General features: G+C 40.9%; 1 protein-coding gene across 2 annotated transcripts in view; it reads right to left on the bottom strand.

Annotated features, from left to right (window-relative positions):
* The window catches only part of LOC127435338 (nuclear pore complex protein Nup50-like), a 38,781-nt gene extending 27,391 nt beyond the window's left edge, over positions 1 to 11,390 (bottom strand). Inside the window, exons 1-4 of one of the 2 annotated variants that reach the window (XM_051688754.1) lie at positions 11,258 to 11,390; positions 10,341 to 10,419; positions 6,813 to 6,896; positions 6,534 to 6,726 (exon numbers count right to left, since the gene is read on the bottom strand). In XM_051688754.1, the coding sequence (XP_051544714.1) occupies positions 6,534 to 6,726; positions 6,813 to 6,896; positions 10,341 to 10,409 (346 nt within the window). In that variant the 5' untranslated portion in view covers positions 10,410 to 10,419; positions 11,258 to 11,390. Of the gene's footprint in view, positions 1 to 6,533; positions 6,727 to 6,812; positions 6,897 to 10,340; positions 10,450 to 11,257 lie in introns of both variants that reach the window. The other variant, XM_051688755.1, reaches the window with a different exon arrangement.
* Between the last annotated feature and the right edge of the window lie 4,595 nt (positions 11,391 to 15,985).

Genomic DNA, 15,985 nt, shown 5'->3' with positions numbered 1-15,985 from the left:
CATTTGTAATCAGTCAAATATTTCTCTGTTAGTACGTATGTCATTGAACATCTTCAAATAATGCCTTAACATTTTTTCCAGTTCTAAATTACCTTTATTTACTTTAAACAAGTCATCAAACATGCCTCTACAAGTGATAAAACATATGTGCAGTGACGTGTAAACTCGCATATGCGCAAATTCGCGCTTTTCAGATTAAACTGGATCTGAGTGGGGCACAGCATCATGAGCACAGCAGCTTGCATAAACTGCCGCCGGTGTCCTCTCTTCTCTAGCTTCTCCAAGACTTTCTGCCCTGTCACAATACAAGAACTGTAATACTGTGATTTTCTGCATATTTCATTTTACTCTGAAAAGGAGCCATTCATTCAGGTACGAGGGAACAGTCTAAACTAGGGGTGTAATATTATAACATTTTCATGGTATGATAACTGTCACAAAAATGAGCACGGTATTACGGTATCATGGTATTGAGGTGCATTGATAATATTATTAGCAGTTTAATATTTGGTTATGAAATATTTCTGATAAACAGACGAATATTTCAGTTATAACCAATTCTTGAACTTTATATTGGATTTCTTCAACTTTAATCCTTTAATTTTTGATATTGAACTTCAGGGCACTCTCTTAATCCGACAAGGTTAAAAAATAAATAAATAAAATAAAATAAAATATTCACAAACAGGAAAAATGTAGAGTAGACAGATTATTGTACCAAAAAAAAAAAAAGTGTTATTTTATGATTTATTAAATTGAATTGTAATAATTTGTAATGTTGATTTCCCAGGTTAACACTTCAGATATGCATTTGTATGCATTCAGTAATTTATTGCATTTGTGGTTTAGTTTAATTCTAAACAATACCTACTGAAAATATATTATTCATTTGCAGTTTATTTATTGGTACTTTGTCCAATACCGTCTATTTTCTGCCAGTTTCACTGTCAATTTCCTGCACAACAAAAGCAATGCACTTTGTAAACCCGATTTAGTACTATGTTTTACAAAAAAAAAAAAAAAAAACATACCATTAGTAATACCTAACACATTGTTGGCCTACTGTTGCGCTGCACTTAGGCAAATGAAAAAACCGTTGGCACTTCGTAATGTTGAACGAGTTCTTAAATCCATATGCTGCATTTGTGAATGTGACAAAGCATAAACATAAGTTTAGCCTACCTAGTCATTAAATATCATGTAAAACTACACTGAATCTGGTGTTTTTATGAAACGGGGGCTATAATTTATTATCCTTTGTCCTGTATTTCCACTTACATTCATCTCCGCAAATTCCGTGGGATTGTTTACTCGCTACTATATGTCTAAAACTTTTTAAATACCTTAGAAAGATGCAATGCCAATATTGTAGGAAATTAACAGGGGACTTGGGGCAAAAATGCCACTGAAATTAACAAAAATATCCCAGAGATTGAAAATATGGGGGCAAAAAATGCCCACGCAACGAGTTCCCGTGTTTTATTAATAATATCTGATAAAGTTACAATTACATACAGTACATTGTGATCTTCTTTTGACTTTTCACTGCACATAATGTTTTTTCCCGCCGACAGGTTCCTCGTACCATCACGCGCACAGACAGACTCTCCACTTCTATCAGTCCGCATCAGTTCGGTATTGTACTCCCGCGTTAAATTCTGTAACCGTTCGCCCCTCTTGTTCACAATAAACTGTCCTAGCGGGTAACACTCTCACTCACGGTGCTTTACTGTACTTCCCTGCCCTGTGCAGCTCTTTATCTGTCTGAAATGCCTCACCCGCTAGAGGCCAAAAGTGCACAAGGGATGGATGTTAAAGAAAGAAGGTATGAGAAATCACAAAACAATTTAACCAAATGCTACAATTTACTTAATATCACAATATGTTAAATAACCATAATGTCAATCATATCTCACTAAACACTGTGTGAAATGTTTATGTTTGCCTTATTTTATTCAGTTGGCATGTAGGAGTTGATAACAGTTTGCTTAATAATCTCATTCCATATCGGGATAATTACTGCAATATCATAGAGGATGTTATATTATATATTGCATTATATTAGTTTTGTACAGTATGTTAACTTAATAGCCAAAATACTTGGACATACATGAATGAGAATAAACCTGAAATAGGAATGTGTTTCAGTCACAATGCACATTATGTAATTTAGAGACGATTTAGAGACATTTAGAATGTTACAAATGGCTATTTCTATTTAAATAAATGTGTCCAAGAATCCTCTTGCAGCAATGTAGGTTTTTGGTATTTAGTAGCTGCTAGTTTAGTACATGTGAGGAGTCTGTTTCTCAAACTAGAGACTGTGATTTACTTGTCTTTTTGTTGTGCATCTGGTCCGTCCATTTCCCTCTCTATCCTGGTTAGAGATTCTTTTTTTAAAACAGTAATGCATGGAATAGCCTTCATCTCTCTAAAACAATAGACTTTATGAAAAAAATAGAATTTCAGGAGAAATGTGCTTTTTGCCTATTTTTAAAACCAAAATTTGACTTGCAAGTGTAAAGCATTTTGTAAGAACTCAATAACAAATGGGGGGAAAAAAGCCACTGTATTGTGATTTCCGTATGGCAGAGCAACCATTTTCAACTGTTTTAATAAGAAATGTTTCTTGAGTACCAAATTAGCGCTTTACAATGCTTTTGTAAGGAATAGGTGACACAGTATGTTTGCCATCACGGGTAAAGTCAAAATGGAATACCACTTAAAACAATTATTTCAAACCGTAATAATAATTTGCAATTAATGATTGTGGCAGTATTTTTGATCAATTTTATGCATCCTTGGTGAAAGGAAGCATCAATTTATTTCAAGAACAAAAATGTCCTTGTGTTCTAAAAATGGAAGCATATATGCTATATATAATATAATTTTCATAGAGTAACTTGAAACGAAATTACTTGAGTAGTTTTTCAGCAAACTACTTATTTACTCCTAATTGAGTCATAATATTTCTCAGTATTTCTACTTGTACTCAAGTGAATTATTTTTACTTTAGTAAAATAAATCCGTACTCTTTCCACCACTGGCGCTCTTTATATGTACATGCAGCAGTTTAACCATGGATTTAACAAATAAAAAATATTCGTCCTGCATAAAGTTAGATTTTTTTTCCAATACTGTATATATTAGATGAAATCATGTTTAATGATCCCAAAACAAATAAAAATATTTAATTCACAAATTACACAGCCTTCGTTTAAGAAAATATTTTTTTCTAATGTACAATCATTTATTGATTTTTACTCTGCGCATGAATGCAGCAAGCGATGTCAGAAGGTGTTATCCTCAACCATTAATCTAGAGTCAGTTTTTTATATTTCACTTATCATTAAGGTGTGGATTTGGCTTTGGGAAACTGACCAGCAGTTGCATGTACTTTATCCTAAAGCAGAAATTGAAAGCAACAGGCGGGCCGATTGAGATAATTCCACTATGAAATTCTCTATGCAAGAGCAGAAATCTTTACCAATCAAATGCTCAATTGTACAATGGAGGCATGAAAGCAGAATGCTGCACCTGCAAATTAGGACACACTGATCTGCACCGATTGATTTATACGTTGCATTTATGTAGGCTATAAGGTTTGCAGCTTCACTAAAACAATATTTGAACTCCCTCAGGCCTATTGCTTATTTCGCAGGTTCCCAAACCAGCATATCATGAAGCACATTCTGGGTTGAGCGAGCAGAGTGGAATCTTCAAAAAGGCACTCTCCGCTCAGGTGGAATGATCACCGCTCCGCTCACATGCTCTGCTCTCCAGAGATATTTGACTGGGTTCAAGTCTGGGCACTGGCTGGGCCACTCAAGGACATTCACAGAGTTGTCCCTAAGCCACTCTTGCGCTGTCTTGGCTGTGTGCTTAGTGTCATTTTCCTGTTGGAAGGTGAACCTTCAGCCCAGTCTGAGGTCCTGAGCGCTCTGGACCAGGTTTTCATTAAGGATTTCTCTGCATTTTGCTGCGTTCAGCTTTCCATCAACCCTGACCAGTTCCCCAGTCCCTGCCACTGAAAAACACTGCCACAGAGTGATGCTACCATCACCATGCTTCACCGTTGGGATGTTAGTACGCAGGTGATGAGCGGTGCCTGGTTTCCTCCAGACATGATGCTTGGAATTGAGGCCAAACAGTTCAATCTTCATTTCATCAGATCAGAGAATCTTGTTTCTCACAGTCGGAGAGTGCTTTATGGCTTTCATGTGTCTTGCACTGAGGAGAGGCATCCGTCTGGCCACTCTGCCATAAAGCCCAGATCAGTGGAGTGTTGCAGTGATTGTTGTCCTTCTGCAAGCTTCTCCCATCTCCACACATGATCTCTGGAGCTCAACCAGAGTGACCATCAGGTTCTTGGTCTCCTCTCTTACCAAGGCCCTTCTCCCCTGATTGCTCAGTTTGGCCAGGCGGCCAGCTCCTGGTTGTTCCAAACTTCTTCCATTTAAGAATTATGGAGACCACTGTGCTCTTGGGAACCTTCAATCAAAGTGTAGAAACATCTCAAAGATGATCCAGAGAAATGGGATGCACCCGAGCTAAATTTCAAGTGTCATAACAAAGGGTCTGAATATGTGTGTCAACGTGATAATTAAGTTTTTCTTCAAGTTATCAAAACTCAGTTTTTGCTTTGTCATTATGAGGTATGGAGTGTAGATTGATATACACTATTTTAGCATAAGGCTGCAACATATAATATGAAAAATGAAGGGATCTGAATACTTCCTGAATGCACTGTAGATTACCTTAAAGCTAGTACTTATGGAATAAAAGCAAAAAAAAAAAAGAATAATAATAATTTTACTTTAAGCACTATTGAGTCATGAGTGATTCACTCTGTGCCATCCTGTCTCTATTGCATCCATATCAGGGGAGCCTGGGTGACTCTAGAGACAGGATAGCATAGAGCAGATCATTGGTATGAGGGATTCTGCAATGGCTCATGGGAAACCAGTTTTTAAATCGCACAGCACAGATGCACATTTCAGACAAGAAGCATATGTGGCACTTGTAGAGCACCAAACGAGAAATGAACATCATTGAATTTGCTTTGGTAGCCTGAAATTTTCAATGGAGGAAAATCCCTGAGATCATCAAGATTCACTGAGGCTTTGAGAAATGAATAGACTAAGAAATACAGTGGCCCCAATCAGGGCTCAACAATAAGGACAGCCCGTTGGCAGTATGATCTTAGCCCCTTTTTACACCAGGAATTAAGTTGAGTCTCGGGTGATCAGGCGAGACACATCGCTGTCTACACCTGGTCGCTTTAATGTGTCCCCTGTGACCACTTGTATTCGGATTTGGAGGGGAGAGTCTCATTTCATGACTGAATACATCCACACTGTCACTGGGTTACTGCATGATAATAAAAAAAGTCAGAAAAGACAAAGAATGCACAAAAAGGCACGCTTTTTCTCCCAGATGCAGTTGAAATTTAATTTAAAAAAAACAAACGCAACAATCTGATCAGAATTATCCATTATTTTAGTGGAGTACCTGTATTGCTGGGCTTTAGATGTGTGTGCTTCTAATCTGTCACTGCATGTTGCTATCAGACAATGAAAAAGATCTGTGAAATCTTCGTGCTGGTATATGTATTCGCTTTTTCAAAATTCCAGGTTAGCATAGCGATTGATTTACAGGTGAGGGGTGGCTCTTCGCTGCTGTCCAGGACGGTTTACCATTTACACCTTAAATGCGACGTTGTTACATGTGGGTGTTTTTTTACTATCTCCATATGTGCTTTTTGTTATTCAGTCACAAAATGTTTTGCATCCATTTATACCTGTATTTAACGCTGACTACTTGAGACCTGGTCACCCGAAATGCATCTTAATCCAGGTGTAAACGAAGTCATACACTTGTTGTATGTGTTTTTATGCCTTACAAATTTACACATTTGTTTTTTTGTGATGTACCATTGTTACGAATCCTGCTGATTTAAAATGATCATATTCTTAGAAGCATCAATATGACAATGGGTTAAAAATGATTTAAAATAGGGATGGGCATTTCGAGCACTCTAACAAAAGTAATCGATGAATTGAAGTTTAAAATTTAAGTTCAATCGCACCTGTTTATGGAAAAAGGAGCACTATGCATAAACAACATCTAGATTCAAACAATGACAACAAAAAAAACATTTGCACTGACGCATAAAAAAAAATCTTCTGAAGTGATACAATCACTTTAAATAAAGACAGAATTTTGTTTTTGGGTGAACGATGTCATGCATCCACAACGCAAACCAATGCATTGAGTTGTAATGGCAAGATTTAGATGAGAAGCTATTTTATTGTTGCTCATGGCAGGCAAAGGCACAAAGCATTTGAAAACATTTCATGAAAATAAATATACCTTTTCTGTCACACATAAAAATATATTATTAAAAAAAGTTAACTAATGCAATGAAATTCAGACATTTTAAAGTGTGGCTAAAGTGTCCAATTACCTCTGCGTTTCATTTATTGTGTTGCACCTGGACACAGTTTTAAAATTAGTGTTTTTAAAAGACTTACCGCTGTTGGTCTTAGCAGATGTAGGAGTGTTAAACCCCCCGAATGGAGCAACTGATGCCATGCTGCCGTTGGTCATGCTGGAGAGAGGTTTGAATCCAGCTCCGTTACCAAAACCAGAGAATGATGTCGCCCCTGCTGCTGCTGGGGTCAGTGAGAAACCCTTAAACACTTTAAAAGCCCCTCCACTCTCTCCCTGAGACAAAACAACACAACTTATGTATAATTCACTGTCTGAACACGTGACTGGATGACAGCTGGGATAAACAAGGCGTGAGTTACCTCTGTGCCTGCGTTACGACGCTTCGCCTTCTTGATGGCACGATTTTTAATCACATCTTCACTTGCAACCGAAAACATTCCAGCCTGCGAACAGAAGACAATCTGATGAGCACACATCAAACCATATGCAGAAAATCTAATTTTATTCTTGAGTGGAATAACATAAATTGTTACATTCTCCTCTAATACTGCAAAACACAACGTCCAAAACTAATCTGAAGTGCAATTCATAATATTTAAGCAAAGTGTGGAACAAAAACAACTCATAAAAAGCTAAAATAAGCCACATCTGGAACAAGGCTGCAGGTAGTTCTGGGACTGGCAGAATAAACCCAAAGTGTATTATTCAATAACTATAAACCTTAAATACTGATTTCCTTTTGAACATTGGATTAATAAAATAAGCTCTGAAAACAAAATGATCACAACATCAGATAGACTAACACAGGCTACTAAATCTTATTACCGGTATATGCACTATATTAAAATAATCTATATTTATATTAGCTAATTATTTTTACAGTGTTAGCACTGGTTCTAGGGAACTAATTTTTTTTTTTTTTTTTTAGCACAAATGAAAATTTAGTAGCACACAGAATAATGCAGCGAAATGGTTTAAAAAAAAAAATATTTATTTTTTTGTATTCCTATTGTTATTATTTACCACTACAACTTTAATACAATATCATATTGAATGATTTGATATAATGGTAGCCTGAATTTTCATTACTAATATATATATATATATATATATATATATATATATATATATATATATATATATTTTTTTTTTTTTCACAATATACAACACCCACGTAATTTCCACGACTCAGCATTTACCACAGAATATGTATTTCCTTATTTCCTGCTATGCAACTAAAAACAATAATACTTTAATTTGTAATAATTCTATTGCCATTTTTAATGCAACGGTTTAAGGATAGACCACTGAAAAACCCATATCACTAATCTAAATAGCCTATTAGAGAAACGCATCCCACTATGGTGTTTATTTGAAACATGCTGAATCCAATGTTTCTGAGAGCAAACAGAACATCTCGTGTTTTTCTAGATCACATCAGTTTCTGCCGCTCTCTTTTTTGCACACAGGCTGTAATGTGCAACCAGCATGCAGCATAGAAGGAACCGTGAACCTTCCTTGCGTCGCGCCCACGGCATCCCGCTAAAGTTCGAGCGCTCTGGTTTCGAGCACAACAATGCCCACCTTTCAGCTGCCTGGGTTCCGGAAGTATTTTTCCCATTCATTTTTTCAATAACCTCTTCATAAAATCCTTCATAAAGAGAGATGTAAGCCATGAACCAAACCAACCAGCTCAGAGGTGAATCACAACATAAACTTTGATTTGAAGCAAAAACGTACTTGAAAATCTGACAAAAAGGCAAATGTACAAGACTGTGTACTAGGGGTGTGCACCGAAGCCATTATCTGTATTTGTTACTATGACAAAATTATTTGTATCTGTTTCTGTATTCGGATAGAACCAGATGTGGGTGTGGCTTAAACCGGAAGTGCCTAAACTAATTTTAAAATGTAACTCTTACATTTATAGTTTCTGTATATAGAATATACCTCGGATAAGCCCATTTATATATTATTATTAATTATTAGTATTATAGCCTAATAATAATTATTACTATTTAATTCTATTATTGATATGTTCTTTATTTTTTCTCACCAGATGAAGCTGGATATGTAGGCTACATTAACTGTGGAATGTTTTTAACTTTGGTTTCTCCTGGTATTTCTGATATTAATATCTGCTGAAACAGAATTTTCATTCAGCCTATGTCTGTGCAGTGTGCAAGCATAAGAATGTTATTCTGGAGGCACGAAGTGTCAAGCAATTGTGAAAGGTCAAGCACACATTTTGCAGCAAATATAAAATAGCCTACAAATCCAAACATTAAAAGAAATGAGAAAAAAATAATTAAGCCTATAAACAGGTGAAAGCACCGTAAATCTATATCAGAAAGTTTTATGGTAGGCTACACTCGAGGTTTATTTTGTGTGCACGTTTTAACAATAATGAGGACATAATTATTTAGTTAAATTGCATGTGCAGAATTAGTGACGTGCAGTGGAATAAATAGCAAGAGCGAGCCCCTATATTTTCTCCGCAATCGTGTGCAGGAATATTCTGAATAGATTAACAAGTATTTAAACCTCTTTGGGGCATTTAAACTGTTTGGGGATAAAGGCTAAACCATGCAATTACCTTAATTGGCGATATGGATTTAAATGTGGTCAGCTTTAAGAGACGGGCAGACAAGCTCCGCTATAAAATAATCACTTCTCTGGTCAGGAATTCAACATTGTGCTCAGGTTGGTTTATGATTCCTTATGTGTGAATAGTGTGAGACAGTTGGTGTTTAAGTATTAACAGACATTTTATAAAGTGGAAAATGTGTATTATATAGTATCTTAGTGTTACTGATGACAAGATTAGATTTCTGAGACTATTACACAATTAACAATCGAGACGAGTCTACAGCCATTCGATGAACTTAAAATAACACTGTGCGCATAATCATTCATAAGGTTTACACTGTAGTAATACTGGCTTCACAGACTCATTTTGTAATTTTCGATATGTTTATTTAAAATATTGCTTAATTCCTGTGCTCATTGGATGAGCAGTCTTCTGCATAATTTTTCTATTATTCGGATGAATTCGCCATTTCTTTTGAAGTCATTATTCATGCTTTTCCGAATAAGGTATTTGGCTTCAGGCACATCCCTACTGTGTATTTACCGTCTTTCAGGCTACTAACTACAATCCCATGAAGCATTGTGAATGACACAATCTAATATAAAATCCATGGAAAAATATAAAACAATTTTAGGTTGTTGAGTAGAAGTATAGAAACAATATATTTTAAGTTAACTGCAAAATATTCAGATACGTACAAATATATCAACAGTTTGAGCATGTTGGGAAACCGACTCGATTGCGTCATTCACAGTGCGTCATGAAGTGGCCGCTTTTTGTTGGCCACGGTTCTCTGATTAGTGGATCTTACCCTGCTGGACCGTGAGTAGTCCGAATTGAATTTTTTATAATAAAGCGGAGTGATGGCTTCAACAAATGTATTAACCATCGATGAACAACCTCGTAGCTCACAGTAGGTCTGTCTTTAAAGGTTTATAAGTTATCGTTGAAAATCAAATTCGTTTATGAAAAAAATGAATGGGATTTTTACTTTCCGAACCAGACTGTTGCGCTCTATAGTAAAGTAGGCGGACGTGACACTTGCATGTGCGAATGAGTAAAAAATTGTCCTTCAATATCATCATTTTTAATCGCAAAAGCAAGTAAACCTATTGCACTGTACAACCCTGTCAAGATTGTGTTGGCTAGTGGTTAAAGGTCTGGGCTAAAAACTGAAAAGTTGTCAAACCCCACAAGATGATGATTCATGATAACCCTTCATAAAGTCTTGGGTTTCCACTGGGATTGTTATGATGTTTGACAGTAAAGGGTGTGTAAATGTTGGATGAAGACACACCTCTTCTCCTTCTTCTTCCTGATCCCAGTTTCTGTCCGTCAGCTCGTTTTCTGCAATACGCTTGGCCATCACAACTTAACTGTCAAATACAAACACTGCAGACATTTAGCTGGGAGAAAATCCAAAGACAAAATATGGATGAATCAGAATCATTTCAAAGATATTAAAACATTTTTTTTTTTTAAAAAGGGACATGGAATTGGAAATTTACTTGACAGTCCAGAATAAATGGACAAAGACCAGTTTGACTTAATGACACACATGCACAAAAAATTAAGGAAACATGTTGAATAAAACCTCAAATTCATATTTCTGTGTAACAGAATCAAAGAATAAAGTAGATCTAGATGAACTGACATAGCTAGTTGTGTTAGCTAGCTTAACGTGACTTCCTCAAACATGAATCATCATAAAACATATGTTGGCCCAGGAAAGACATTCACATCACCTGCTCACCTGAGGTTTATCCTCTGATTTTAGGTTGATGTTTAAGTCAAGGGTTAGTGTAGGTCTAGAAGTTAAATTTAGTCTATGGTTCCTAACCCAAGAACATGTCCTGCTTGAATAGATCACATTGCGATCAAGCCAATGTTGTAATACATAATCATATCTCAAATCCACATAGAGGGAAATAATATGACTGTTTAACCGGGTCATGCCAGTTCAGTGACGAGACAAACTGCGCAAACTACCGGCAGATGAACACTAACCAGCCCAAACACGATTTAAACTCGCAACTTCGGAGTCAAATCACATTATAACGTCATGTTAAGTGCCTGTATATGTTTATATCGTGCTATTAAATGAATATTATGTTTTAAATGTGCTCATCACAGGCCGGTCCCGAGTTAAGGTGAATATGAACTAACACAGTTCAGAGTCTAATAAACCACAGTTTAATAATATTATAGACACACCTTATAGAGTTTCCCGCCAGCCGTTCGCGCCAAACGCACAATATCAAATGTCTGCAGTGATGTTCGCGGGAATCTCAGAAGCTGCAGCAGGCCGTGCGCTTACACCGCCATCTTACAAAAGGAATATTCGCGCGTCCAACTGTAGCACTGCGCATGCGCGCACACCTGCGGGGCTCTGTGGGAAATGAAGTCTGTTGATGCATGATGTCGCTGACTAGACAACAAAACAAACATTTGCTATTGTTTTGCTTCAGTATGTCATAGAAGTGGGCCTGGCTATTATTAGTTAACCGTTCGCTATCATTTTATTCTTGGTTTATATGTCTTAGCTATAGTAGCTAGTAAAATTCATATTATATTAACCATACACAAATCAGATATGGCAGTATTTATGTTTTTTTGTTTTTATTCTGGGCATTTCATGCACAGGGGTTGATTTTTATTGAAACTAAAAGATTAAAGCTTTTTTCTTTTTGTTATCTGGGGGTCACATTTACCCTTAAACGCATACCTCGGGTCTAGTGACCCAGGACCTCATTCCACCCCCTGTACCTCATCCATTTAACATTCCTCAATCTTTCTCTCATAAATAGTGTAACACACACACACACACACACACAAAGCCCAAATTGCATATATATGGCTTAAGTACCAAAAGTGTATGGGGTCATTAGAGACATTAGAGACACTGTTACATAGAAGTATGTAACAGTGTCTTTTTTTTTTTTTTTTTGCATTTCCATAAATTACATTTTATGATTATTTCATATCTATATAAGTTTACTATCTCAGGATATCTATATTTGTGTTTATTACAAGAGAAATTAGTCCTGTATTCATACAAATAAATACTACAACATGTTCATTTTCTGTGCAACAATGGTGAATTATCAGTATCCCATATGCATGTCCACATACATGTTATACATGCTATGTGTTACTCAAGATGGTGCTGTTGATTCAGTGACTGCTTGATTTTCATTTGTCATTGGAATTTGATGAACAAACAACATGGAAGTAACACGTAGAATTTGGTACTGCCTCTTTAAGAGCAGCGCACTCTTTACCGTTTCCTTTTCCGTTAAAGGCGGGCGTACACGGTGTGAATGAAATCTGAATCTGTCAAATGTATATCTATATATATAAATCAGCAGATGAGTTTTCAGCTAATTCATCCCCTAGCCATGCCAGTCTTCTTTTTTTATGTCTAAATCGCAAGCTACAAGGAATGAAAGGCTTTATGTCTTATAATGAAAAATAGCGGGATTCGCCAGGCCGTTAAGTCGTGTACCACTGCATCTGTACAATTATCAGTTAAACTGACCTCCCGAGTGTCAGAACTCGCACCGTGTACACCTGGCTTGAGCGCTCAGTCTACCTAGTGATCGCAAGCTGTGCGGGGCACAGGAGCTTTTCACATTTTTGTTGCTCTTTTTGAGTTATTTGGTTAAGTAGCGCTGTTGACAGTGGAGAGTTTGCTAACTGCAATTCCCTATCTGTCACTCACTCGACGTTGGTGTCGATGTAGTGACACTAGGGGTCACTCTTGGGAGCCCGAGACACCTCTGGTCTTTGATAAAAGGCCAATGAAAATTGGCGAGTGGTATTTGCATGCCACTCCCCCGAACATACGGGTATAAAAGGAGCTGGTATGCAACCACTCATTCAGATTTTCTCTTCGGAGCCGAACGGTCATGCTCACTGAGCTGAATACTACTGTTCATTCACCTCTGCTGGATCTGACGGCGCATTTCAGCGGCTTCTCCCTCCTCTGCACTGGTGCACTGCAGAGAATGCCCCTGGGCGCTTCGGCAGAAAAACTAGAGAGTATATTTTCTGAAAGAGCATTTTTCCCCTCTAAAAAAGTATATATTTCTCTAAAAGAGCGCACACACGGAACGTCTTTTTAAAGACGCGTCTTTTTAAAGATGCTTTTCCGATTGTGTGTTATTCCTGGTTGTGCTCGTTATCTCTCGCCTTCTAACAGTCACGATCACTGTCTTTCGTGTCTGGGCACTGCTCACGCGGAGACAGTGTTCGTGGATGGTCATGTTCTCATTGCGAGAATATGTCCATGGCAACGTTGCGGTCGCGGCTCGCCTTCATAAAAAAGCGAGCCACCCCAGAGGCTCCCGCCTCGGTCCTTTTACCCACGGGTTTGAGGCCAGCGCGGCTAGCACTGGGGGCGATTTGGGGACCCCAATGGGACCGCCTCCGCCGGGTATCCCCCCGCGGACCTCCCATTCCCCAGCACGCTCGTCTGCCCCGATCAGGCTTCCGGGTGAGTCCGCCGGCTCGTCTCACGGCGAGTTCGACCTCTTATTCGGAGCCTGCGAAAGTGATGAGCTCTCGAGCGCAGCATCGGAGAGCGGGCTCGTCCAGTCGGAAGCCTCAGCTGGGCTCCTCCCTTCGGAGGCTGACGCGGAGATGACGACATGCTTTCCCGGGCAGCCGCGAGCATCGGTTAGAGTGGATTTCACCGCTCTTCCCTGAACCCTCGCGGATCGATGATTGGTTCCTGGGCTCGCGGTGCCGCTCAAAGCCACGGCCCGCCCCGTTCCTTTCTTCCCGGAAGTGCATGAAGAGCTGACAAGGTCACGGAAGGCACTTTTTACTGCCCGGTCCCGATCTTTTCAGCTTCCCCGCTCTCACTACCCTCGATGGTGGGGCGGCCAAGGGTTATTCGGCAATCCCCTGGTGGATAAAGGTGCTCGCGGTGCACCTATGCCCGCAGAGCGCCGCTACCTGGCGCGGGTGCCCAAAGCCCCCGTCCAAGGCCTGTAGGTTTACGTCGTCTCTGACGGCCAAGGCCTACGGTGCCGCTGGACAAGCCGCCTCCGCCCTGCACGCCATGGCTCTCCTGCAAGTCCGCCAAGGCGCTAAAGGAATTGCACGAGGGTAGTTCCGCCCCAGGATTGATGCAGGAACTGCTCTCGGCGACCGACCTCGCTCTCCGAGCGATGGAGGTCACGGCGCGGTCTCTCGGGCGGACGATGGCCACACTAGTGGTCCAGGAGCGCCACCTTTGGCTCAACCTGGTTGAGATGGGTGAGGCCGACAAGACACGATTCCTTGCTGCCCCCATTTCCCAGGCGGGCCTATTCGGTGACACCGTCGAGGACTTTGCCCAGCAGTTCTCGATGGTAGAGCAGTAGATGGATGCTAGCTGGCATATCCTGCCCCGGCGCGGCTCAAGATCCTGCACTCCATCTACTCATCGCCAAGGGCGTCCCCCTGTGGTGACTGCACCGGCTCCGCCGCAGCCCGCCCCTTCGGCCTGACGCCACCCGTCTCGCGGCTGCCCAGAACCCGTGAAAGGCTTCAAAGCGCCCTTGAGACGGGCGACCCAGGGACAACGAAACCTGCTGCTCTGGAGCTGGTAAGCAGATCTTCATCTTTTTGTTACCTTTTGCATTTAATTGCGCTGCATGCCCAAGTGGATACAGTACTCAAGAGCTCAGCAAGAGTGGTTTCCTTGTTCCCTGGGTCACGTATCCGATGTGTACGGCTGGCATCACGACCACTGTCCACCACTCCATTTGGCAGGTTGGCGCTCCAGCGGCGGTCTCCCGCCCTGAGCGCCCAGCTGTGGCACAAATCTGCCCCCGATGTGACAGTCTCCACGGGTCACGAGGACAGGCCTCTTCCTCCCCCGTCCCAGGCTGTTCCGGGGGTGGTCACAAGGAGCCAGGTAAGTGCTTCGATGTCCTCGGACTCAGCACAGCCACGACGTGGTGTGGCACCTCGAGCTCCGCCCCACCGCGAGGCCCCACCTGCCGGTACATCCGATGACGTTGTCCCTTTGGTCCCCCTTGCGCGGAACTTGGATGCATGGCTTGCGCCTTCTAGTCCGTCACGAGGGCTGGTCCGGACCATCCGACTCGGCTGCGCGATTCACTTCACCAGGCATCCGCCCAGGTTCAGCGGTGTCCACTTCACCTTGGTGAAAGACGAAAACGCTGCTACCTTGCGCGGAGATCGCTACCCTCCTACGGAAGGACGCAATAGAACCTGTCCCTCCAGCCGAGCTGAAGAAAGGGTTTTACAGCCCCTACTTCATTGTACCGAAAAAAGGCGGTGGGTTGCGGCCAATCTTGGACCTGCGAGTACTGAACCGGGCTTTACACAGACTCCCGTTCAAGATGCTGACGCAAAGACGCAGTCTAGCGAGCGTCCGGCATCAAGATTGGTTCGTGGCGGTAGACCCAAAGGATGCGTACTTTCACGTCTCGATCCTTCCTCGACACAGACCCTTCCTGCGGTTCGCATTTGAGGGTCAGGCGTATCAGTACAAGTCCTCCCTTTCGGCCTGTCCATGTCTCCTCGCGTCTTTACGAAGATCGTAGAGGCTGCCCTTGCCCCGTTAAGGGAGGTGGGCATTCACATTCTCAACTATCTCGACGAATGGCTAATCTTAGCTCACTCTCGAGACGTCTTATGCGCACACAGGGACCTGGTGCTCTCACACCTCAGCCGACTAGGGCTTCGGGTCAACTGGGAAAAGAGCAAGCTCCTCCCGGTTCAGAGCATCTCTTTTCTCGGTTTGGAGTTGGACTCAGTCTCCTTGACGGCGCACCTTACGAACGAGCGCGCCCAGTCGGTGCTGGCCTGTTAGAAGGCGTTCAAACAGAAAACAGCGGTTCCACTGAAACTTTTTCAGAGGCTCCTGGGGCATATGGCATCCTTGGCGGTGGCCACCCCGCTCGGGTTGATGCATATGAGGCCGCT

The sequence above is a fragment of the Myxocyprinus asiaticus genome, chromosome 45 (genome assembly GCF_019703515.2).
Source record: "Myxocyprinus asiaticus isolate MX2 ecotype Aquarium Trade chromosome 45, UBuf_Myxa_2, whole genome shotgun sequence".
Taxonomy (NCBI): domain Eukaryota; kingdom Metazoa; phylum Chordata; class Actinopteri; order Cypriniformes; family Catostomidae; genus Myxocyprinus; species Myxocyprinus asiaticus.
The sequence above is the reverse complement of the archived record's forward strand: the minus strand, read 5'-3'. Positions and strand labels throughout refer to the sequence as shown.